Below are 27,012 nucleotides of genomic sequence, written 5' to 3'. Positions count from 1 at the left end.
AGTTGACCCCAATACAGATCCTTGTGGGACCTCACTGTTTACATCCCTCCATTGGGAGAATTGACCATTTATTCCTAATATCTGTTCTTTAATCAGTTACTGATCCATAGGAGAACATCTCCTCTTATCCCACAACTACTAAGTTTGCTCACTAGTCCATCAAGTACAACATACTTTAAATACCTTTGTAGAAACCATGTTGATTCTTTTTAAGCAGGGTTTGTCCTTCTATATGCTTACTATCTTTAATAATACTTTCAACCAATTTACCCAGAGCAGACATGAACCAGCCTGTAATTTCAAGGATCACTGCTGGATCTCTTTTTAAAATTGGCCATTCTCTATTCCTAGGATACAGAGGCTGATTTCAGGGATGTTACATATTTTTGTTAGAAGATCAACAATTTCATATGTGAGTTCTTTAAAAACTCTAGGATGGATAGCATCTGGGTCTGGTGATTTGTTAGCTTTCAATTTGTCAATAAGGTCGACAATTTCATCATTTGTCACTACTGCCTTAGTCCATCAGACTCCTTTTGTAAAAATATCAGTAAAAACACAGGTATCTGTCCCACATATTCTGAAATGAATTCGTTCAGCTTCTCTGCAATCTCCTTATCCTCTTTTAGAACAACCACTGACTCTACCCCAGCACAAAGCATTCTAGACAGTACTGGGCAGGCAATGTACCATGCGGTCTACACACCAATCACAAACCCAGCTGCCGATGTGTCTAATGATAGAATCTCCTACTACCACAAACCACCCCTGCCCCCAGCAGACAGATCCTCAACATGTCAGGATATTTGTTCATTGTCCATGGAATCTAAGTTATCATTTCTAAGGGATCGTTTCCATCTTCCTCAGAATTATGCCCTCCTTCCCCAAGCCCCCTATTCTCTGTGACAGCAGAGAAACTTTCACCAGGGAATTGGGACACCACTATTAGGTCTCCAAAGGTCTCATCCCCCAACTCTCTGCCTCTCTCTGCTTCTCCAGGTCAACAACCTTGGCTTTTGCAAGCCCTCTTGAGTACTATGTTTCCTCCCCACACTGCAGTTTTTAAGTGTGAGAAAGTGTGAGTAAGGGGGAGGGAAGAAGGGAAATGAAGACAAGAGGGCTGGAGATTATAGACTCCTGTGCTATGGGTTTTTCTAAGCTTTGGCAAATGCTTAGAAGGAAAAATTAAACCTCTTTCAAAACTTAACCCTCCCCACCGCCAAAAAAAAAAAAAGGGGGGGGCTAAGGAAGATAGAGCCCATTCTGAAACAAGAGAGAGAACAAATATATCAAATACAAAGTTAGAATAAATAATGAATAGGCTTGCAGGTATTCGGAGAAAAACATGAAAATCGAAAGGAAGGTAAACATTATGCCTTTGTCCAAGTACAGACACTGTACCTCCGACATCTGCAACGTTGAAAGGTATTATCAGGAGTTTCATAAAACTGCTACACTTGATTGATACCAATGTTTTTTCCTTCCTGTTTGGCACTGATTATGCAGAAAGATACTGCCGCTAATACTATTCCTAAAAATATATATGAAAATCCCCTTTCAATGCCTCTGAAGAAAAAATCTTTCATTCCTAGCCTAAACTCTGTTGTGCTTTCTTTCAATAAGATTTGAGATTGGAATCAGGTATTATGCAGCTTAGTAACAATTAATTCACTTACCTAAGCAAACTGGTACTGCCCAGCAATTCAGCAAAGTACACTAGATGGATTACATGCAGTGGAAGCATTGAAAACTTAACTATGCAAAAGAAAATGCACTTGTCTCTTTATAATTGATAGTTGTTCAGGGGGGAAATATTAATTCAAGCTCTAAGAATTAGTAGAAAAATATTTTCCGTTCAACCTTTGGACCATTAAGAAAAGTTCAATAACCTTTTTGTTCAATAACTTTTTTTGGACTCGATGGCCTTGTAGGCCCCTTCCAACTCTGCTATTCTATGATTCTATGTAGCATTCACTGATAAAAGTAAATGTATAGGTTTACAAGAAGTGAATCGAACCATCTAGCAATTCAATTACACCCTAAGCTCTAATACTTAGATAGAGTAATACCTAAGCTCTAATACTTAGATAGATTACGGTCACATTTACACAATATTTTAATGACATCTCCCTGAGCCTCGGCCTTTCACAAATATCTGTAAATTTTAATATAGATGCATCAGACCGGAACAGCACTTTTGAAAGGGGGTATTTTCTCCCATCTTATTCACTTGCTATGGATTGGAGGAGAGCAACCTCTTGTGAACCACTGAGGTAAACAGAACAAACATCTGCTAGGACTTGTCTCATGAGGTAAGATCCAAGGTTACTGCAACACCTAATTTGTAAGTGCCACATAAAGCATTTTTGCCTTATGGCAAAAATAATCATGTCCTGTGCATTTTGGGATTTGAAACATGAGTGAGGTGCCCTGAACTGCCAACATACCATCTGGCTAACTCAGAGATTAGCAGCATAACCATGAGTACTTGTTTCCATGCTTAATTTGTTTTGTGGGATGGAACTATGTTTTTGTTTTCCTTCGCTTTTGCGAAGTTTAACATGTTTTGCACTGGCTTTATGTTCGAAAGCACCCATGAAAAGTCAGACAAAGACCCCTTTAATTGTAAAGTTTAACAACAATCTAGGGAGCTTTTAAGGGCTACAGTAGGAACTGGCAACTGGCTGCTAAATCCAGCCCTCAGAGGCTTATATTTCTGAAATAGTTAGCTCAAAAATATTCCCCTTATTATTCCCTCAAAAACATTCCCTCAGCTGTATAATAAGACTGGGGTTGCTTGCAGACAAGGCTTTTATAGTGCCATCGACCTTGCTCATTCATAGAATTTTAGAGGAGGCCCAAGTGCCATCCGCCCTCATATCTCTCCAGTGCTTTCCCAGTGTTGCCTCTGACTTTTTTCTTACAGACAAAATAATAGTTTTATACTTTGAATTGTCTTCATGGTTTAAATTTTTGTGAACCACCTAGAGAGCTTCGGCTATTGGGAGGTATAGAAATGCAATAAATAAATAAATAAATAATAAAAAAAAACCATTAAGGTAAAATTACTGCAGAGTGCCTTCTGGTTGGTAGTCCTCCAGGTGGAAGTACCACAGGCAAAGGGATCTTCACACTGTCCCTCTTCCAATGTGAACAGTGACACTGTCCAAGTACTCCTCTTATTTAACAGGAGTCAGAAGATTGAGTGCTAAACAGGTCAAGCTGAGAGTCAAAATACATGTTACATTCCATCGCATGCATGCATGGCATTTTTGAAGGACTTGTTATTGGGGGTCCATTTTTTTCATTCACATGGCTTGCACATGGAAGGCTCTCTACTATGTACAAGTCCTGACATTTGGATTGAGGTGAAAGTGGTTCAAACTAAAACAAAACAAAAAATGGCGTGAATACAGCTCTGCAAATACTTTTACACAAGTTACTAGCCTAGCAAAATTCTTACTAGCCTGCTGACCCACGAGTAAATACATGAATTAAGAAGCATAATGATGATGATGATGATGATGATGATCATCATCATCATCTCTAAAACTCTAATTTGAGAACTTAGATAAATTTGTTAAAAACACAACTGTTCTGGTATTATAAAGATATATTTGGAGCTTATTTTTATTTATTTATTGTTCAAAAAAGGGGCCCAGATTTCCCCCCATTTCCCCCAGACCTGTTTCTGATAGTCTTTTTCAAGATCTAGTCATGCCCCTGCTTTCCCCTCCAATTTCCATTAGCTGCAGCGAACAGAATAATAGCAGAAATGAGGGGAAAGGGGATGTAGTGTACTTTTATATGAAAATGAGTTGCTGCTGACTCAGGATGGGGTGGACTAGAAGGGCCACCCAAGTGTTTGGGCAAGATTTAATTCCGGGGTGTGGGGTGGGGCTCGTCTAACTGGGTGATCTTGAGCACTACCCCCCCCCCTTCAGAGTGATTAAGATCACGCAGTTAGCCGAGTGACCTTCAGGATTTAAAGTGTTGCCAAGAACCTTGGGAATCCACTCCTTCTAGTGCACCCCTACCCAAGTTTGCTGCACCCTATTGCCACGCCACCCCCTTTCGCTCTCTTCCAAGCACAGAAATTGCTTCTAGTTTGATTAACTGTCAACCACAAGCAGTTAGTTCATTTAGGAGATAAAAAAAGGGTGGCGTCTCAGGCACCTTGAAAACAGGTTGCTCAGGCAAGTCAGGATTACTAGCAGGGCACCCCCAAGGTTCAGGACAATTCACTGAACACTGGGGATACCCTTGCTAGGGGGTGACTTACACCCTGGTTCCCACCTGTCAACTGCGCAAGGCTGTAAAACAGCCTTGCTGCAGTATAGCCTTGGCTGTTGCCTTGTATGCTTGACATTCAAGGGAACAGTCAAGGCAAACGAAGAGAAGAATCATTACTGCTTGAACAACCATCATTACTGATGGTTGTTCAAGCAAACAATCTATCCTGGGTTATTGTGTCATGCAAATGCAGTTACAGTCTCCTCGCTCTATGTCCTTGGTAGAAGCATCTATGAATGCCAGACTGTTTGTTTCACTGAATGGCATGGGAACTGCTGCTTATGACCCATGCCCTGCTGTAGTGGAATTCTTATAAACAAAGAGCAAAGATTCAGAGAACTAAACATTGCAGGGTACAGGGAGAGAGATTTAATTAAAACTTTTTCAGAAAGACAGGTGCTTTGTAAGATCCCTTAGAATTATTGTGTAATGTGCGCCCATGTTCTACTGTTTCTATTCAATTTTACTAACATTTTGTATCTCTAGTTGGTGTTTCAGAGGCTTACAGTCTGAATTTAACTTCACGGTTCATTGGTTACATTTTATGTGTCCTTTTGTGTCCACTGGGTGTCCAAAATTTAGGACTAGGTGTCCATTTGGACATACTACTATTACTTTAAAAATGCCCAGATCGCTTGTGAGGAAATTGTGAGTGTCTGTTTCGTTCTTGAATGCAGCATTGCAAACGGTTAATTTGCAGTAGAGAATGCCAGGGACTGAAGGGTTCTTAATCCTTTTTCTTCTAGCATGTTTTGTTAAAGCTCTCTCAAGCCCACTTGCTTTTACCTTCATGGTGTTCCATTTTCATGCTGGATGGGGATGATGGGGTATCTAGTCCAACTTCAGAGGGCAACAGCTTGGGGAAGGCTGCTGTAGGGGGAACAGCAGCAGTAGGGAAAGATTTAGCCCACCTCCAGCTGCTTCTCAAATGAACATAATGCAATTCCCTCAAAGCCGTTTTCAGCAAAGAAATGGGATCTCAGGTTTTCTTTACCACTGACTGTATGTACTGTGTGATTTGGGCATGACAGGTCTCGCTTGCCATTCTTACTGGAAAAGGCAGGCAGGGAGGGCAAGAGACCTCTGCCTATGCATTAGAGTGAGTAGCTGAAGTGCATAGTAAGGGGAGGACTTTGCTAAGGCCTCTGCCCTGCTTACAGTGAGAAGGAGAGGATTAAAGAGCCCTTGTCTCAGGTGGAAGCAAGTCAATGGGCCGAGCTAAAGCTGCTGGCTCTCCAGCCTTGGCCCCATTGAAAAGATGGATTCTGTTAAAACTGAGTTGTCCACCAGGGTGCTACAAAATTTATCGTCTTGCTGAAATTGATGAACATGGTTACTGTTGTGAAGTTGGTCTCCAAATCAAATTTAGTTTCTGGATGTTTTGGATCATGTTCAAATCAAAGCCATTTATCTAAAGTTTCTTACTGAATCCTTCCCCCTCCATAGCAGGAACCTGAAACCAACTCAGATCTCAGTACTTAAGTTCCATCCTTCACAACTCTCCGGCTACATACCTATGAGCACCTCCCAGTCCTGCACATATGCACACGCACCCCTCCATCTTAGTCCAATATGGCAACACTAACGTATCTTGTCCCAATCTATTCCTCCATGCTCAACATGTCCTACAACACTGAATACATTTCGATGCCAAGTTAAGCAGGCATTCAATACCCTCTTTAAGCAGGCATTTAACCTTTAATCTGTCGCTTTATTAATTTTACTGCTCATCATCAATAGTTCTTAGTATTTATAAAACACTTTTAATCTTTAATATCATATTATTTTGATACTTGAACTGTTGTGTTATATTTTCATGTGTTTATTTATGGTTATTTGTTGATGCTGTTGTTTGGTTTTATGATTGTAAATCGCCAGTTGGGCGGCATGCAATCTAATAAACAACCAAACAAGCAAACGATACAGCATACCTAGCATTCCTTTCTCAGTCTATCCCTTGCTCCCTTCCATACCCTCACTGTTCCATCCTTCCTTGAGTGAGTCAACTAGACTTTGCAGTCACCCCTTATTCTCACTTGGAACTATAATGTAATGATTCAGGCAGTGGAGGCTGGTGGGGATAGGGTTCAGCATTGGGTTCGGCATCTTCGGATAGCTTCTTTATTTATTTATTCCATTTATAACCTGTCTATATACAAAGTACTCTAGGTGGCAGCTAAAAGGAAAGACACATTTTACTTTAGAGTTCTGACTGGCTCTGGCTGAAACCCAGAGCAGTTTTACAACCCCACTGACATCGGAGCCACCAGCCTCCACTGGTTTCAGGGCTCTTGAGGAACCTTTGTCTTAAATCTCTCCTGAGAGAGGCCAACAAATTTTTATTTATGTAGGTTTTTTCTCTAAGAAAACATCTACACTATTTCTATCTCAGCTATAATTCTATGTTCTGTTATAATGCGTTTGGATGCAAAATCATACTATTGAGTACTACCATGATCTTTCAGATTGCGAAGAATCACAGCTGGGAGGCTGTGGGATTTCCACCCTGTTACTAACGAGTCCTCTATTTTCTTAACGTGGGCCCTGAACATGAGCGAAGGTGCTGTCAGAAGCAGATCAAAGGGCAGCAAAGCTGAAGAAATAAAAGAAGAAACTACGTGTGAAACTATAAAAAAACTTTAGGTAAGGTTAGAACGGCAAGATGAGTGCCCGTTCCAGTTGCAGGTGCAAAATTACCTGGTCTTGGTCTGTATCCTGGGACACCAATATAATCTCTGTAAAAACAGAAAGGATACTGATTAGAAAGAACTTTCAAGTTAGGGTTCTCTATGAGAAATGCTATGAGTAACTGTTGTGTATGGATCTGGTGAGTGCCTGGGAAGAAATTGCCTGGAAACCGGATGTATACCACCTCAAATTCTATAATGGAAGGAAGTTGGGATACTAAATATGCATTTTTCTATATTGGCACCCTGCAGGGAGCTGCATGTTCTTAACTGGGATCTTCTTGCATTGTGAACTCAAGGAACTATCAAGATGGATGGGTTTATGGTATCTATCTATCTATCTATCTATCTATCTATCTATCTATCTATCTATCTATCTACCCATCCATCCATCCATCCATCCATCAATCACATTCCTCCATATAATGTATTAAGTAGACCTTGGAAGTCCTGAAAAGTATTCCATGAGTTTGAACCTTTCAAAGTTGCCAAGAATTGCAGAGTCACAGTTTGGGAGAACTCCACGTAAAGGTAGCCAAACATTTTACACCTTTAATTTTCCATTTCAAACTTGCCTTGCTTGAGGCTGTCTTTCGGAAGCACTGAAGCTTCGTTTTATAACACCTGTAACAAAAGCACAATGGATATATTCTTAGTGCTGAAAATATTTTAAATGCCTGAAATAGATTCCATCTCCCAACATTTTTGTCCTATCATAGCAAGTTTTAAAAGAAACTGGCAATAAAAGACAGTTCTAAATATAAAACATTTCAAGAAGTAAGCAGTGCATAATGATTCACACTGATCCTAAACATCATATTTTAATCAGACTTGGAAATTGTAGGAACATTATACTAGCTTGCCATATCATCTACCAGCAAACCTACGAGAGACATGATTTTTAGTGACTGCATTTCTACCCCACTCTTTGTCCTTGCAGGGCCTACAACAGGGGTGGAACCTTTTTGCTATTGAGGTCTACATTATCTTGGACAAAAACTGTTGAAGGGGGGCGGGGTCTGCATTCCAGCAGTGGGCATGACCAAAGTCAAAAGGGGGCAGTTAAAGGAGTGACTCTTACCTTTGTTCAGAATTCAACCCCCCCCCCAAAAAAAAAACAAGAAAAAAATCCTTTACTCCTTCATATGTTTTAATGTGATTTTAGGTTGTAAGCCTCTAGGCAGAGTATCACTGTTTTATTTGTATATTTTGTACAGCACCAAGTACATTGTTGGTGCTGTATAAATAAATAAATAAATAAATAAATAAATAATAATAACAACATTTGCGTCCAGGCATACTCCTTCTTCAATATATGCCAGGTAGCTGTGAGACACCGTAAGGAGGAATAAATAATATCAATAACTGAGAGTGGGACCAATGAGGGAGCAGGGAATGGGAAGATTTCAAATTCTAAGTATGGTTGCACCATAAATTTGTATAAAGCCAGTATCATACTGCCTTTATACAAATCAATGGTGCGACCACACTTAGAATACTGTGTACAGTTTGGGTCACCACACCTAAAAATGATATTGTAGTGCTGGAAAAGGTGCAGAAAGAGGCAAGTAAAATGATTAAGGGGCTGGAGCATCTCCCCTATGAGGGAGGGTTACAGCAGCTGGGATTGTTTAGCATGGAAAAAAGTAGGCTAAGGGGAGACATGACAAAGGTGTACAAAATTATGCATGGTGTGGAGAATGTGCATAAGGAGACACTTGGCCCCCTCTCTCAACATACTAGAACCCGAGATCATCCCATGAAGCTGATTGGTGGGAGATTCAGGACAAAAAGAAAAGAAAAGAAGTACTTCTTCACACAGCGCATAGTTAAATTATGGAATTCACTACCACAAAATGTACTGATGGCCACCAGTTTGGATGGCTTTAAAGGGGGGTTGGATAAACAGCTTGACAACCTCCTGTCAGGGATGCTTTGAGGTGGATTCCTGCATTGAGCAGTGGGTTGGACTCGATGGCCTTATAGGCCCCTTCCAACTCTACTATTCTATGATCCTATGAAACTCCTGGAGAGGGCTATCAATGGCTACTAGCCCTGATGGTTATGTGCTACCTCCAGTATCTGAGGCAGTAAGCCTGTGTGCACCAGTTGCTGGGGAACATGGGTGGGAGAGTGCTGTTGCACCATGTCCTGCTTTGTTGGTCCCTGGTTGACAGCTGTTTGGCCACTGAGTGAACAGAGTGCTGGACAAGATGGACCCTTGGTCTCATCCAGCATCAGGGCACTTCTTATGTTCTTATGACAGGACTGGAGCTCTGCATTTAACCCATGAGCTGGAGGTTCCACAACCTTGGTCTACATGTTGGCTCACAGATTTGTACGAGAACAATAAATAAGAATACTGAAGATCACTTAAAACAATGTCATGTTTTCTTTTTGTCAATATTACATTCTTCTAAGGACCACTTCTTGCATTCTATTTGAAATCCTTTTCAGTATCTTATTTTTCAGACACTGATGCAGGTCTTAAATAATACATACCTTTTGGGACCTATGTTTCCTTTCTTCTTAAAGATTCCTCATCTTAACAAATAATGGGCAGTATCCAATATGGCCACTGCACTCCCAGTGTTTCTGTTATGCTAGCAGGACCCACTGCTTACACAACAGGAACTAGCACTTCTGACAGTAACCCCAGAAATGAACAGAAACACTCATTTCCAGAACAGGAGAGCTCCCTTCTGAAAGCTCCACTGACCTGCGCCATTCTGGAACAAGGGTTTACTCGTTTACAATCACTGCAGGATCTGCTAGCTTTCTGTTGAGCTAAAGATGGGTTCCGCTCACTCATGAGCGGCATTGGATACTGCCCAGTAATCACAGAAACATGCGCAGACGCTTCCCGAACAGGACGGTTCAACTTAACCTCCTTCTGAAAGTTCTGCTGACTTGCTCCATTCTGTTGCTGATCACTGCAGGATCCGCTAGCTTCCTATTGTGCTAACAATAGGTTCTACTAGCGTGTGCAAGCATTGGATACAGCCCAATGTCTAAAAAAATCTTCTTTTGTTCTCCAGAATTTAATTGGTAGAACTAATGTTAAAAATAAATTGTAGTCTTTATATCCTCTCCTTTATTGTATCATAATTTTTTAATAAATGGTTTCCTTTCTTAACTGGCTATCATTCCATTTTTTATATACCCAGAGTCTTAGCTCAAAAATCCAAAACAATTTTGGTCTTCGACTATTTCTTCTTTTCCTTATTTCCCCCCCATACGATAACATTCTAAATATTGCTACTAAATATTTACGCTTTGCTACCCAATATCATTCTCAAATTCAGTCTATCACATTGCAGTTATGTAGTAATTATTGCCAAGTATAGAATTAGCAATCTTGGAAAATAAATTCAGGAACATATGTAAGGATACACACACACACACACACACACACACACACACACACACACACACACACATACATGGGGGGAGGGGAAGAAAGCCTCATATGTCTGTTTAATCAAATATTGCAATAGAAATCGTCACCCTGGAGGCTTTAAAAACCCTTATGAATGTTCATCTAATTGCCATATGTGGAACCATAAAAGTCATTTTGGTACAAGTGTGGTGGAACTGCCCTTACATCAAAAAGTTGGGGATCAAATATTAGGAAAATAGCTGCAATATAGGTTGCTTACCTATAACTGAGGTTCTTTGAGTGGTCATCTGTGAAGTCACACGTATTGATTATGCAGAATAGTCATTTGGAACATTCTAGAACTGAACTGAGTTTTAGGCGGGAGTCCCACTTACCTTCTCTGCGTATACACTGTAGATGGCTCCCACCTGCTGCTTAGTTCTGTGTCCAAGACAGCAGAGGAATAAATTAAGAGTGAGATATCAAAGCAGAGAGGAAGATGGGTTGTGTGAGTTCACAGATGACTACTCAAACAACTACAGTTACAGATAAGCAACCTGTCCTCTTCTTCATGGTCTCTGTGACTCACATGTATGGGATAAGCAAGAAACATACGGCTACAATCCTGTCAAAGGCTACATCCGTATGGGCTCTGATGCCCAAGCAGTAATGCTTACTGAAGGTTGAGGGCTAAGCTCAGGTTGCAGCACTGTACAACTGGAGAAGCAGATCACCCAGAGAAAAGCAGCATATGTCATGGTCCTAGTTTGGTGGCCAACAACATGCAGGGGAGCTGGAAGGCATGCAAGCTGGTAAGCAAGGAAGATGATCGACACAACCCACTTAACAAATCATTCTGAGGATACAGGATATCCCTTCCTCAGCCCCAGGTGGCAGATATACAGACAAGGGAAGTTTCAGAATGAGGCCATGTGTTGTATATAGAAAGAGAAAGCCTCCGGACATCTAGTGAGTGAAGGTTGATCTCAAATGAGGAGGTAGGGTGCAGAAGAAACATTGGTAACACAATATCCTCAACCAAACGAAAGTGAGTCACCACCTTTGGAAGAAAGGAGTCTGGTCACAAAACCGCCTTATTTCTATGGAATATTAAATATGGCTGATCTTGGCGAAGAGTGCAGAGCTCACCTGCTCTGCATGCTGAAGTAGTACAGAATCAGAGGTCTGCTGTAGCTATTGGTTTGAAGAGTTTTGCTATTAATTGCAACAGCACAACTAATAGGCCCCATGCCACAACAGGTGGAGTGACTGGTGGATAGAGGTTGGTAAATCCCTTGAGGAAACGCTTGACGTCTGGATGTGAGTAGAGGGAGAAGCCCTCAACCTTGTAATTATTAGCCCAAATCACTGCCAAGTGTACTCTGAGTTATAAGAGTACCCCACTCTTAGTTTTTAGAGAAAGAAGAAACTCAAGTACTCAAGAAAGGCCACAGGACTCAAAGCTCTGTCCTGTTGGTTTGAGAGAGGTTGAAAATATGTTCCACTTAGTGGCACATGAAGCCCGAGTTGAGGGTTTGTAGGAGGCAATCATTACTTTTTTGGAGACCTGGTGAGTTGTACTGAGAGATCCAGGCCTAATCTACACCAGCCGTTTATTCTGGAATAATATCAAGGTTGTCCCTACCACACCACATGATGTTCAGCGACTCTAGCGGTGATCTAGGGATGACCCCTCATTTATTCAGGACTATCGCTGACTGCTTTTGCCACAGTTTTTCCGGCTCTCTCGCTACGATCCAAAAGTCTGTGGCTGGTGTGCCCCCCCCCTTCCAAAAGCTGTTGCTGTTTGGTGTGAGCAACCAGTTCAGCGAACAGCCAACACGCTGTCAGGGGCATGTCCAGCGGTTTCAGATGTGTGCGGGAGTGGGCAGCTGCCATTGTCAGCACAGTTTTTGATTGGCTCTTGGTGTGTTTTGGTGCTGACATGTGTATTTTTTTTAACACAACCATATCAATACGCAGGAGGTCATTTCGACACAGTACCTACCCCCCTGTATTTCTGTGTATTTGCGCTAGTGCACATCTTAGAGGAAGTATTAAAAAATATATCTGTGTCCCATACCCATCTGTCCAGTCCTGCGCACTTTTCCTGATGCACCTTCAGAAGCACCATAATGGGCGCACATCCTCCCACAATGGCTCTCCTTTACTCATGGGAAACTTCCCTCACGTGTGCCCCATGAAAGACGACTGCGGAAACGGCGAACCTCACAATTATTCATCTTCTGTTGCAAAATGGCGGCAGGTGTTGATTAGGCCGTAGACCCAAGCAGTTGTTGAAAAAAAACACTTTTTTCTACCAACACATTTTCTATTTAAAGAAAGGCAACTTATTTCATGAAAAAGCAGTAACTTTTATATAAAACAAATTATGTTTTAATTAGATACTAAGAGCTATTAACGACTTTCTAGTTACTGATCTGGGTAGGCAAACAGAAAAAGGAATGTGGGCTGGTGCACCCCTATTTGTAGAATAGTGAAGACACATAAAAGCATTGAGGGATGCTAGGCTTAAATGATGCTTTTGAAGCAGTCTCTGGACAATGTCATAGGACAACAATCAATATCGTTGGGGTCGCACCTCAAAATGGGACTGGGACTAAATTGAGACACCTCTCAAATCAGTTTCTAGATGTTCCCAATTAAATAAGTCTGATATGAACATTTTTATTTCCATTCTTCCAGTTTATTCTTATTATAGTTAGTATTTAAAACCTAGTTTCAGTGTGAATTTGAATGTCCTGATGGGATAGACTGGTCAGTTAAAATATGACTACCACCAAGATAGTGTGATTGCTAACACCTTCAGAGAACCAAGGAAGCTGCAGTTAACCTCCATGTTCACAGATTTTATGTAATGAATGAATCCGGGACAAGGAACTTCATCTCATTTGTGTCCTATTGGCTGCTTGCCAACGTAATCTAGGACACACTGAATAAAAAGAATTTCGCAGAACACAACGTTAGCGAAGAGAGCTCAGTCAAGGAAAAACATTTCTGACACCTTTACTTTCCTCGGTTGTTTCAAATGCTTCCCTGTTGATGGCAAGGGTTGTATTGCTAGAAGCAGAGATACTTAGATTTAGCCATGTTTTCCCTCAGCACACAAGAAAAAGAAATGTATTATTATTTATTTTAATCTCTGTTCTATTTGCACTCATTAATTGTTATTGTATTATAAACAAAAATAACACTTGTGCTTTTATTCCCCAATGGCACCAAATGTGCTAAACATTTTAAAATAATCCTATTAACATAAATGGTGAATACAGTATTATTAAATTACAAATAAATTATTATTTACTCTTGGCCTTGCACTTAGTTTTATCAGGACCTGTTACATAGCCTAGATTAAATGACCAGAAATCCAAACCAGGCTTGAAATGGATCAAAATGTCTCAGACCTTCCCAGAGGCCTCTGGGCCCCACTGGACTAGATCAGCAGACAGTTTGCCTCTCCTACATGGAATGAGCTCTTACCCTCTCACCCACAAAAGCACACTTCATGTTTTATGGGAAAACTAGATTAATGTTCTGAAATCCAGTAGATATCTAGGAAATAATTCAGTTTTCCTAGATAAATCACAAATTAGACCAGGGGTAGGAGATGTGTGCCCATCACTAGGGAATGTGTGTGTATATATATCCAGAATGCATTATTATTATTATTATTATTATTATTTATATAGCACCATCAATGTACATGGTGCTGTACAGAGTAAAACAATAAATAGCAAGACCCTGCCGCATAGGCTTACATTCTAATAAAATCATAATAAAATAGACGTCTACCTATTATGTGTGTGTGCATGCATAAAATCATAACATGCATAAGGCCACAACTGTGGCCCTGTGTTAAAGGCGAATTGCACAAATCACAACTAACAGTATGTTCGTCTTATACTCAGAAAATGGATGAGGATTGATCTGAAAGAGGTCAGTTTATGGGTGTTCTGTGAATATTTTGAGGTAGAAAGGGTAACAAATGGCTTCTTTATAGGAGTTTAAAGTTTGACAAGTGACCTTGTTTATAGGAGTTTGACATTTGGCTTCGAAAAGCCTCAGTGGTACCGTTTGGGTTTTAACAACCCTCCAACCTTGTATCTCATAAAGGAAAAGGGCTGCTGAGGGCCTTGTAAGGATCAGAGACCCCAGTATAAGGCTGGCTCGAATTGCTGACAAAGACCAATTTCCTTTTCTCCTGTGGTTGAAAGCAACAAAGAAGCAGAAGTCCCACAATATAAACAACAATGTGCGCATGTTGGTATTCTGCAAAGTACTTCAGCTGCAGGGCCCCTGGGAGGGAGATGGCAGGCCTAGTTTATTTAGCAGCACTTTTGGTTTACAGCAGCATTTCTCAAAATGGTGGACCTCTTTAAAAGTGTAAGTTAAAAGTTAACACATTCTGAAATATGGCTTTCTTTTTCCTGACACAGCCACTCTCTAGCCCTGTATATGGAATGATATCTCTTTACTGGAAGACTAGGACTTCTTGTTTGAGAGATAGGATACTTGTAACATGGAACAGTAGCTTCAGTTGCATGACATCCATGTCCAGTGTATTGCAGAAGTCGAGCCTCAAAGTTACCAGTGCATGTGTTAGGTGTTCTAACTCTAGTGTATCTGCTGAAGGTGATAGTAGGCACTCTTGGCCAACACATCTATCTGGGCTGTCATTTGGAGTATAACCCCATCCAGAACTGGTTGACACATCTCCAAACTGTAACTGCAGAGGCCACCAGAGAGGGAGGAAGCAGCAGCCAGGCACCTCTCCACCGTGCCTGGGTCCAGCTCCAGCTGAGAGCCCCCTCCCTCCTGCTACCAACTGTCTCTGCAGAGGCCACCAGAGAGGGAGGAAGCAGCAGCCAGGCACCTCTCCACCGTGCCTGGGTCCAGCTCCAGCTGAGAGCCCCCTCCCTCCTGCTACCAACTGTCTCTGAAGAGGCCACCAGAGAGGGAGGAAGCAGCAGCCAGGCACCTCTCCACCGTGCCTGGGTCCAGCTCCAGCTGAGAGCCCCCTCCCTCCTGCTACCAACTGTAACTGCAGAGGCCACCAGAGAGGGAGGAAGCAGCAGCCAGGCACCTCTCCACCGTGCCTGGGTCCAGCTCCAGCTGGGAGCCCCCTCCCTCCTGCTACCAACTGTAACTGCTGAACTTTCCAACTAAGATTGTAGTGACTGAGTTTGCTTTCCTTTCCCCCTTCCTCCTCCTCCCTCCCAATCCCCTTTCCTTTTGTGTCATGTCTTTTAGATTGTAAGCCTGTGGGCAGGGACTGTCAAGAAATACTTTTGTAAGCCGCTGTGAGAGCCTTTTTTGGCAGAATGGCGGCATAAAAATACTTAAATAAATAAATAAATAAATAAAATAAAATAAACGCATCTGGGCTGTCATTTGGAGTATAACCCCATCCAGAACTGGTTGACACATCTCCAAACCCAGGTTAGGGACCTTGACAATAAGCACCTCTGTCTTGTCGGACCCTGGGCTAGAAAGTTTGAGAACTCCTGATCTAAGCAAAACTGAGGAGTCACTGTTTGTGAAAGGAGCATCGCGGGTGGTGTGGAGGAGGGTTTCTTGGTAGTAGAAAGCAGAGTGGAAGGAAACAAGGCCATACAATCACCCTACATTACAAGACAATAGTACAGAAATGAGTCCCTCAAAACTTCAATATTAAGCTAAAACCATAGGTGACCAAAAAATGTGTGATTTTCTATAACTGTTTTCTTAGACCTAGAGTGTTAAAAGTTCTAGAAATGCTAATTAAAATTAATGAATTTATAGGCAATTAGTGAGAAGATATTAGATTTTGTCAATGGAATTTAAGAGTCTTAGCAAAGAGATAGATGGCCTTCAAATAATGAGGGTTTTTTTTACTGTATAGATCAATAGTACAATTACAACTACACAAATAAACAATTTGTCACAATAGGTGTTGGACCCACTTGATCAGACCTGACATGAGAAAAGGGTTGATGATTTCAAAAGGAGTTGCCACTTTCTCCAAAACAATATTATAAAATTTTAAAGAGGCATTACAAGGCCTGAAAAAGTGACCTATTTTTACCTTGGGCAGCTAGTGAAATTACCATAGATATAAATCTCTCGGTATTTAAGGGCGAAAAAGAGAGCCAAAGATAAGATTATTAATACATCTGAAATGTGTCATTCCGACTGAAAAAGGGGGCAATGCCACAATGTCAGCTTAAAGTATTCCTAGTAGGAATTTATATCCCATGTGAAGATTTGAACCAAAGGAGGAGATTTCACAAGAGCATAATAATATTGCAAATAATGGAATCTGGTTTTCATCACAGAACTTAAAACCTTCCTCAGAATTTCAGTTTTCATTTTAAAAAGAGCACGTTTTGTATTCTTCTGCCCTGGGTGGGGTTGGGGGGAATCATTAAAATGTGAAGACTCAGAAACTTGAAGTGATCTATATAAGCATCCTAGGTGCCATATGCCCCTGGACTCCTTTTTTGTTTCCCATCAAGGTACCCTACCCCTCTCACTTAAAAAAACACACAATCAAAATTAACCCATTTCTGGAAATTGGGAATGCTGTGAAATAGGTTTCTGTTGGTGCTGAAAACTGTGGGTTCAAATGAACTGTTTAGTGTTCAGACCCCACTTCTCCTTCTATTCTGTCTTTTGGTCAGGTTACTTGTCTTTTGCCATGCTTCACAATCTTTGGCAGCCATTTTGTGGTGATGCCCTAGGAAGTTTCTCAAGTTGCTAAGTGTGCCCGTGGTCCAAAAAGGTTGCCTAACCCTAGTTTATTGAAAGAAGCCAGGATCATAAATCACTATTTGAAACTGGCCTTTTCCCCTAAACCATTAACTCACACTAGCCACAGTTTGTCCAGATTTGGACATAATGAATAACCATGGGTAGTTGAAAACAGAAGCAAAGGCTTCTAATATCCCCCTCCTGGTTAAGTCAATAACCAAATTCTAGACAACAGTGTTTGACATTAAATACATCTCCAGGAATTTTTTTCACACAGCTGTATTCTGGTATAAATGCTTTAAATTCCATAGAACACAAATATTTAAATAATTGCTCAGCTTCACCTTTTCTAATACAGATTATGACTCTATCATCCTACCATGACTCTTCCTCCACATTTGTCTTTGCAATACCATCTTATTCTTCAGAACTGAAAAATTATCTTTCTAGTTTACCTATGACGTCAGTTGATTTTTTAATGAAGACTGAGTAAGTATGCTTACATACTACTTATAATAAATGTTGCTTCAATATAAACTCTATTTGTGCGTTCTTTCGAATGTATGAGAGCTAAACTTCGGGGAAAGATGTGCTGTGCATGCTGGCCCTGCCCCCTCATCTGCAGGGAAGTTCTAAACATGGGCAGAACTCTCTGCATGACCAGGAACGCTGATAATGCAGGAGAGAATGTGTGATGGTGGCCAGTGTAACTTCTATATTCTTAGGACAATGTCATTGGATGGGTTCAGACAGCAGGATAACCCTTACTTAGAGGTTGAGTCTGGGTTGTTGCTGAACTGTGGGTTGTTGTTGAAATGTGGGTTATTGTGTTGTTTGAACCCAGCTGCACTAACAAATGATGGTTTATTAAATGTTGTAAACCGCCCAGAGAGCTTCGGCTGGAGGTCGGTATATAAATGTAATAAAATAAATAAATGAATAAATTATTAACCATGAACAACCCATGAAGAGAACCCATGGTTTGTTATTGGGTTGTGAAATGTGGGTTGTTCGTGGTTAACAAACCATAGTTTATCATGGCTGGGTTCAGACATCATGATAACCATGGGTTGTTGTTGAAATATGGGATAACAACAGCCCACACTCAACCCATACTTATCCTTTGAGTGTGGGTTAACATATTGTATGAACGCAGCCAGGGCTCACTTATCAAAATACATTTATTGTACTTGGAGGAAGCTTTTGTGAATCCAACCCATGAAGTGTACTTTGTTGGATCCAACCCATTGACACTTGCCTCCTAGCAGGTGCTGGAAAAAACATGGGAAAAGAATGCTATCAGAACTGCAGCAGTTAAATCTTATGAACATCTACATTCATATGAATTTGCTTCATAGGGATTTCTTGTTGAGCTTAGTTGCCTTGTATGCGAATCCTGTTGTTCTTTTCCCTCTGTCTGAGCCTGCTGTATTTGACCCTCCCAAACCCATTCTGAAAATCCAGGACGAGCACCATTCTTCCACGCTGTCTCAATACCTGCCCAGGTGCATATGTCAAAGTTATTCAATCATTGCCCTGCCATCAACATCAACAGGTGAAGTTCCTACTAACAATATTGGAGATTTGAACTATTGCTTAAAGAAGCTTACCAAATGCCGATTCTTTAAGAGGACTTGAACTAGAGCTGCTGGAATTATCTGATATGTCCAGTTCATCATCTAGTTCTGAGAAGACATCTGTGCATAAAAATAAAAGTAGACATGATCCTTTCTATCCAACTCTAATTAGCATGAAAGTGCTGAAAAAACCCTACTCAGTCATTGCTACCTTTTTCTGAGTTTTCTAAAGTGCAGTTATCATCAGATAGGGTTTCATCGCAGGTTTTCTCTTCATCTTTTCCAGAGGATTGGTGGAAGTTTTCCGTCATAAGATCAGTGTTATCAGAAAATTCACTTTTTAAACTGGCTGCTCCGCTGCTACTGCTGCTAAGACTTGACTTCTCATAATGTTCCTACGAAGAAAAATAGAAACCCTTTCCTTTGAAATGTGGCTCCCAGAAGTCCAGCCTAGGTGCAGTGTTCTTACAATATTAATTTTCCTCAGCTTCTGTTAAAGCTTTTTAGAAACTCTACTAGCACAGCATCGTATAGAAACATGGCTGATTCAAACCTGTGCTTGAGAAATAGCATAGGATCTTGATCATGTATTTTAATCTGTAATGCAGTGAAAGGCAATTTGTGGGCCTCCAGGTGTCCTACAACTCCCATCAGCCCTAGCCAATACAGCCAATGGTGAGGGATTATGGAATTTGTAGGCTAAAACATCTGGAGGGCCTCAAGTGGGCCATTCCTCCTGTAAGGCCATTAATAGCAGATGATGTTGGTTCATGAAGACACCTGACTTAGAGCAGTTAATTTAGTGTTTTGATCCTTTCCAACTTTGATTCCATGTTTTTATTAATTAGCAATGTGGCTCTGTAAATGTAAGTGTGCTTTGTTGGCTTTACATTATTAAATCCAATTAAGTAGAGGACAATTTGGTCTTTGGGTGTCCAAAGTTGGTGACACTCTCCACTAACTGAGAGAACAAGAGTTGCCCATGCAGCCACTGCAGCTCTGTTCAGTGTCGGACACAGGGCAGCATTTTGCTGGCTGCAGATGTGAAGTTTCCTCTCTTCTAACTTAAACAGCCATTTATCTATATCATGTATACGGATGTATGCTTGATAGCCTGAGTAACAAACATGAGAGCAAGCCAATGGTCCATAATACGTACAATGTTTTTGTATTTCCAGCTAGGTAATTGCCCCAAATTCATATTACAGGAGTTCTATTATACCTGACAAAATAACTGTCATGCCTTACATGGAGGAGGATTCATCGGATGAGGAAGAGGAGGGGAGAGCCAGCACAACAGGCTCCAGCTGGAACCAGGCAGAAAGCTGGAGGCTCCAGCCAACAGCACTCGCCTGGAACTATGAGAAGAGCAGCCTGGCCCCTCCAGTGTAGTTCATGGACTCCCCCAAATGCAGAAGGCAGAGCTGGAGATGATTCATCCCTCCGAATGGTGTAGGCTCAGAGACGAGCAGTAGAGAAGCAAGAAGAGGCTGCAGTGTGGGGCCTCCCTTAAAGGAACATGCTGACCCTTGACAACCCTCCTGGATACCCCCTGACTGGCTTTGACACTTGGCACAACTGACTTCTGTGGATCAATCTCTGGACAGCTTTTGCCTTCTCCTACTACGCTATTTGGATTCCCGTGTATAACCTTCGACTGGACTGGCTTCTCTCTCTTTGTTTACAGCTGAGATTATTTTAGCCTTGACCAGGGCACTTGCCAGCTTGAAAACAGGACAATAACCTAATGCATTTACTTACCTGAGAGAATACAGCAAGGTGATGGTGACATGTCACTGCATTCCTATTTGCCTCCATAAAGTATTTTTGGGTGCGCCTTCTTTCACGTTCCAGTTTCTTCTCCAAGATAAGCTGGGAGGTTGATAAGCCATCTAAATATTTCATCATAACATCTGATATCATTGAACTGACCTCTACTATGTCAGGACGACTCTCTGCATCAGGGGTCAAGCACCTATGGGGGGAAAATACTGAATTAAACAATCTACAATGATGATAAATCATGGTTAAGGACCACTCTTTTGCCATGTCAAAGAGCATTTTTGGCATGAAACTTCGACAACATCTTAATTTGCTCTGTGAAGCCAAGCCTCAGTTTAGCTTACCTTTCCCCGGCAAAACTGAATCTTTTGGAAGCCCTAATGCTGGAGAACACATAAAATGGCGACATAATTTTGCTGTCCTAGCAATAATACAAGGAAGTACCAACATATGGAACTTCACCAAGTTGACTGTTAGTATTAGCAGCTACCGATGTGTATATGCAGTGTGTTTACTGCTTAAATACTTTTTATTAACTACTGGAAGTTCTCAGTTATACCAGAGGACTACTTGTTTGTTATGTGCTGACCAACAAGAAAAATAAACTCAGTCTTTTTATAACCAGTACAGACTGCAGGGTGGCTGCAGGTTAGCCACAGCGTCATCTGTCACAGATGACCCTAGCATTAACTTGGCTGTGTAGTTTGGGTCCTGGTGCACTATGTGTGCCATTGAGAAGCCAGGGAAGCAAGATGACCCAAGCAACCCTACTAAAATTTTCTTTAGTAGAGAAGGGTTCTAAATTTGTATATATTAACTTTTATTTTTATTTTAACAGAAAAGGGACATTTTGTCTATTCTGCACTGTAACACTGACTCCTAATGATGTTGATTTTACTACTTTTTGTACAGATTATGTTTTGGGTTACAAGCCCCAAAACTCATTATAATTTTCATTTTGGAAATGCCCATCATGAAAGAAAACAAATTAATTATTATTAGGCTTATTTTATAATTACCTCTCATAACTAAACCCACCACCATGCTTCCCATTCTCTGTATAAATAAAGCCTATTTCCATCTTTCATGTTATCTGTTTTTATCTTACGTTGTAGGTTGTCAGCAAAGTGCTGAAAAGTTCACTTGTAACAATTGAATGGGATCTCTCTCAGTGTTGCACGAACTAATGGAATCTGCCAATTGCATGCTTCTTTTAATAACAACAAGTTAGATAATTACAGATATACTACAGGTCTGAGGACATTCATTATGATCATAACACCGACTCGCCTGTGCCCATTTGAATAAGCATGTCAACTTCACCTCCCTCCAACTCCCCATCTTCCAGCCATGTGCATCTCTCTACTTATTTTCTCTATCAGTTTCCCTTTCCCTTTCAGTCTACTCCACCTTTCATTCTCTTTTCCCCATTGCTGTGAACCACTTCCATTTTTCTTTCCTAGGCCTCAGAGGTTGCAATCTTATGTCCCTTGGCAGAGTCGGGGGGGGGAGTGTAGGGTGTTTCAGATTCCTGGATCTGAGGTTGGAGACAGCGCTCTGACCTCGGGGTCAGGAATCTGAGCTCCCTGTTCCTTCTCCTTCCCCTCGCATGGAGAGAACTAGGCCAGCTGCTTCTCTGAGGTTAAAAAGGCAACCCCCCACTGAGGAGACAGGTAACGGGGCGTGCCCATGGGCAGGGACGGGACTTGTGAGGCCGGCTTACATCAAATCCCCAGGCCTCCCAGCCTTCTTCCCTCCAGCTCCACTGAGCCCCCAGCTAGATGGACAAAAAGCCCATCTAGCCAAAATACAGAGCAGGAGGAGTGCAGAGGTGAAGATCGCATCTGCCGCTCTTCTCGCTCAGCATTGTATGGCTGTAAACCTCTGAGTTCAGAGGCTTATGGCCATCCTGATTGGATTGCGCCCTTATTTCCATTACCCTCAGTAGCCAATTCTGCTTTGTAACATCAGAACAATGCGGCCCACAGCAGACAGCCAAGTTTAGGCCCTCAGAAAACATTAGTGCCATCAGAAAAGCTTAGCCAATTACTGGCTTCAGCACCATCATCAGAAATTCTCATAGGTACGAGCATGAATCCGATATGGAGAAGATCGGAACCTTTGCTAGTGTTTACAGTCAAAGCTCAATCAAGTTCCAAAAATAATTTGATTCTTGGGAAAGATCAAGCGAATCATGCAAGCAATTCTTCAATAACTCCAACGATGCAGGGAGTGTCTAGCAATTATGGACTTGACTAGGGGAGTGAGAAAAAAAGCATCAAGCTGGCACGAAAAGTGTGTGAAGGTTGGGAGATCAAGTGGTGGCAGGAATTGCAGCTAGAGTTTGGCTCTCAGCCATATCCATCCGTGATGCTTAGGAGCTTTCCCCACCTGAACTAGCAGCTGCATTTCTTTTTTTTAAAAAAAAATGCTAGTCAAGTGAATGAGAATGCATATAGTCATGAACAAGAACTGATTTTATTTGTGAGTCTGTTGACTGGATCAATAAATTGATGGATTTTATTTGTTTCATGCCAGTATGCAGGGAAGATATTCATGTCTGATAGATTTTGCTTCCCACTTATAGGTTCATTTTTCAGCAAGAGCCGAGTAAGTGTTTACAGGAATATGAACAAAACCCAAGTTCAAAATCAGAATGCATATTTTTCAACTTTGGACATCATGATGTTACAAACCTTTTGTAACCACGTCCTAGATCTATACTAACGATAATCAACGTACGTTCATATGAAGCAATCCCAATGAGCTGGTTTTATCTAATGGATCATCCTTTCGTTTGAGTACAATCTGTGCTCCCCACTATACTTTACTAACACGGGTGCAGAACCTTTGTCAACCCGAGGGTTAAATTGTTTTGGAGTAGGTCTTGTCGAGGGGCATAATCCAGTGATGGGCAGGTCCAAAGGCAAAAGGGATGGGGTCAAGAAAACAAAAAATACCAGCAACTTTTACCTCAAAAGCTCTTACTGCCAATAAGTAAGCCTTAGGAGAGACATTTGAACTTTAAAAAATGTGGGCGGTTGGGCCTCTTGGGAACCCCCGAGGGGCCGGAGGTTCTGCAACCCTGCTGTATGAACTTTATGCTTCCCTGTATGCTCAACTGCGGAGGACTTCTAAGTCCTTGAGGACCAAACTAGAGATGCCACTGGAGATACATGAATGTTTTTCCTCCCACTTTGTTGTTGTTGCTAAAACAGCTGCAGGGTCTTCTGATTTGAATGGGGACACAGGTTCATCCTTTCTCTCTACATCACATCCTAACCCAGATTACCTTTCCTCCAGAAATACTACTAGCTATGGAAGGGAAAACATACTTTTACCTGAAACATACTCTTACGCTTAAGGTCAATGTAGCATCTCACAGCTAGTTTGGCCCTGAATTTTCTTAACAGTGATAAAACATTTTCTACAATTGCAGTTGTAAAGGTACCCAGGGAGTAGATTCAGTTTCAAAGGAGTTGCTGTATTTCCATACAGAGAGGATGACAAAAGTCCTAAGGCACTGTAAATACCAGCAAATTTGTTGTCATTTGAGGTTTATCTTATATATGAATAGTAGATTGCCATTTCCATGTAACCACTTATCTGTGTGCATTAAGAAGCAAGATTATTTTACGAATGAAATAGCTACAAGTGGGATCTGCAACAAAATATTGCAGTACATCCTCAGTCCAAATCAGAGTGCTCCTGTTCAGAATTCCTGCCAGCCATTCCCACCAAGTAGGACATTCCACTCTCCCTATTACATTTTTTCATTGGTATTTTTACCGGGCATGCCCAGTCCTCATTAAGCTATTCTGGTGGAGATGTTGCCCCCTTAATGTCCGTTATCTTATAATGTGTCTTTGAGAGCTTCCATTTTGGCTTCAATTACTTGATTGTACTTACCACTTGATTTTGCAATTAGAGAAAGTAATGGTACTATTAGTCTCACACTTCTCACTGTACCTTACGTTAGATGAAACATGAAGCCGCTAACCTAGAACTCCACACACACTCCAGTGTGCACAATAATGTCATCCCTATATAAACTAGCTTCTCCATTCCTTGGGGGCATTCAGAAATCTCCTCTCTATTGAACTGAATCTCAAGTAATCACAGTAATCACACATATGCATGCACAAACATAATACACATATACATCTTGGCACACAGGGATGGGGAGGTTTAAAAAAACCCCTCCCTGCCTGCTGAAATCAGGAGATAGAATGGTGGGGAGGATGGTTTCAAGGCTCCCCATCATCCCCCGCAATCCTAATACAGATCACTGTTGCCTTCCTGCAAATAGTAACAAAGAAGTAGTAATTTTGACATCAGAAGGAAGGGTTTTAACCTTGCCCTCCTCCCAGTAACTCTGATGCAGATTGCCGTTTCCTCTCGGCTAATAGCAGTGGGAAATTAGCTGGATTGCTGGTGAGGTGAACACACACACCCCAGCGATCCTGACATCACTGCTTCTCCCATGTTATTAGCAGTGGGAAATAAGCTATTTGTTCCCCGCCCTAGCTGATGGCTGATCAAGGGAAAGTAGGAGGAGCATACCACAGTTTTGCAGACCACACATTGAGCCTGTGGGCTGCCCATACTGAGAGGCAAACAACATACGTTGTTCAAGTCAAGTAAGTTGTCCTGTAATTCACAGAAATCTAGGAACATACAATCTAGGAATATATAAATCTACCCAAGACACTTACCTTTTAATGATAGCTGGTACTTTTTCAGAATAGGCACCATCAGGAACTGGCTCATATGCAGCTTCTACTATCTGCAAAATAAATATTTTGTTGTCAAAACTAGAAAAATATTTGGTTGGATCCAGACTTAGTCATGCTTAGAATAGGCCCATTGAAATCAGTGCGACAAGTTACTTATGAATAAGTCTGGCTCCAACCCATTCTGTTTTGCATGTATTAGATTGCTATTTTCCCTTTCAACAGCATGGCACACATCACATAATCAACCTAACTTCACAAGTACTTATGTCACTTACATGCAATGAAACAGGCACATGTACTTTTTCACACGTGATGGTGTGAAAAGAATACAAAGTACACCTTAATACAAGGTATCCCCTACATTCAAGTGATATTATTCATCAGAAACACTAACAATCTTATTTTAATCGAAAGAAATTACTATCCATATACCCATGAGTTTAGCTGGATAAATTACTATTCATTGTATACTGATTAGCAAAAGAACTGTGGACTTTTTTGAACTGAGACACCCACTATTTTTTTATTGCTACTTAGAAAGTTATTTGGAGTTTGCTTGACTTGAAACCCTTCAAGAAATTTGCTATGTTTTGCAAATTCTGATTGCCTGTCTAGACTTTGAGGGCAGTAAAGGCCTTTTAGAATGACCCTGGCAAAAACAGTGAACATTTTATTAGCCCATAAAGAGTAATAGCTCAGTGATAGTAAACGTTGGAAATCCCTGATGTGAAGTCATGTCCCAATTTAGGGAGCCACAGTCAATGCACACATAAAAATAAAGGAGGGGGGATGAAGCATTATGGATGGTAAAAGGGCTAAGAAGAGAGATTTTTTTAAAAGAGTGCCAAGACCCTTAGGTGTAAAGCCAGTATACCATAGGATAAAATGCTTCCCTTCCAGAGCCGGTGCAGGACAGCAGGAGGATCCTTCATTCCTTTGATCCAGCACTGGAGACTAGATTCGTTCTTTATCCCAAAACAGCAGCCATCAGAACTGCTTCTTTGGTTCTGGGGTAAAGTCCCTATGTGATTGCAAGATTCTTTAGGCTGCCACAACCAATGTAGGAGGAAAGGGGCATTCAGAAAGTGCATACATGCAGGTGAGGGGTCTAATTTCATCTACCAAATCTGCATACTTTAGTTGCTAAGGAGAGCATGTTGGTGCTGTAAAATGGAGGGGTGAGCGTTGCCATCTGATAGAGGACGCATCCTGCAGCCCAGACATCAGCCTTCTCACCATAGGGCTCACTCTTCACAACTTCAGGGCTACATAAATAAAAGCAAGATCCAACAATTCATAAAGGAGAGGGGGAAAGTCACAGAGATTTATTCTTAACAGGGAAATTAAAAGAGAGGTAGGCTACTAACAGTATCACAAAACACAAAACAAGTCAGAGTTTGTGATAAGCTTTCATTTACACATCAGAGTGCCTATGGTTATAAAACACAAATATGGTATCAGGCTGTGAGCTTAAATGTCCAGATCTGTTTCAACAGATGCAATCTAGAAAATCTATAAAAGTGCAATCATCATCATCATCATCATCATCATCATCATCATCATCATCATCATCATACCGCACTGAAATTTTAAATAAATTGCATTCGGTTATATTTTCCTTAAATGTGAAAAACAGGGTCATGATTCACCCACTTCATGATCCACCCACTACTTCTGCCCATTTACCAATTCCTTCAATGCAAGTTTATCCTTAGGGTGATCTTTATTTTTATTTGCAGAAAGATGCTGCCTTAACTTGAGGCAGGGCATTGGAACAGATGATCTTCCAGTTATATGATTCTGTATTT

General features: G+C 41.2%; 1 protein-coding gene across 1 annotated transcript in view; it reads right to left on the bottom strand.

The window, feature by feature from the left end:
• Window positions 1-27,012, bottom strand: part of NEK10 (NIMA related kinase 10) — a 101,151-nt gene that overhangs the window by 19,234 nt on the left and 54,905 nt on the right. Inside the window, exons 24-31 of the mRNA XM_063128228.1 lie at window positions 26,340-26,469; window positions 25,184-25,254; window positions 20,448-20,661; window positions 18,898-19,081; window positions 18,720-18,806; window positions 7,556-7,604; window positions 6,991-7,028; window positions 6,746-6,886 (exon numbers count right to left, since the gene is read on the bottom strand). Of these exons, the coding sequence (XP_062984298.1) occupies window positions 6,746-6,886; window positions 6,991-7,028; window positions 7,556-7,604; window positions 18,720-18,806; window positions 18,898-19,081; window positions 20,448-20,661; window positions 25,184-25,254; window positions 26,340-26,469 (914 nt within the window). The remainder of the gene's footprint in view (window positions 1-6,745; window positions 6,887-6,990; window positions 7,029-7,555; window positions 7,605-18,719; window positions 18,807-18,897; window positions 19,082-20,447; window positions 20,662-25,183; window positions 25,255-26,339; window positions 26,470-27,012) is intronic.

The sequence above is a fragment of the Elgaria multicarinata genome, chromosome 1, assembly GCF_023053635.1.
Source record: "Elgaria multicarinata webbii isolate HBS135686 ecotype San Diego chromosome 1, rElgMul1.1.pri, whole genome shotgun sequence".
Taxonomy (NCBI): Eukaryota; Metazoa; Chordata; class Lepidosauria; order Squamata; family Anguidae; genus Elgaria; species Elgaria multicarinata.
The sequence above is the reverse complement of the archived record's forward strand: the minus strand, read 5'-3'. Positions and strand labels throughout refer to the sequence as shown.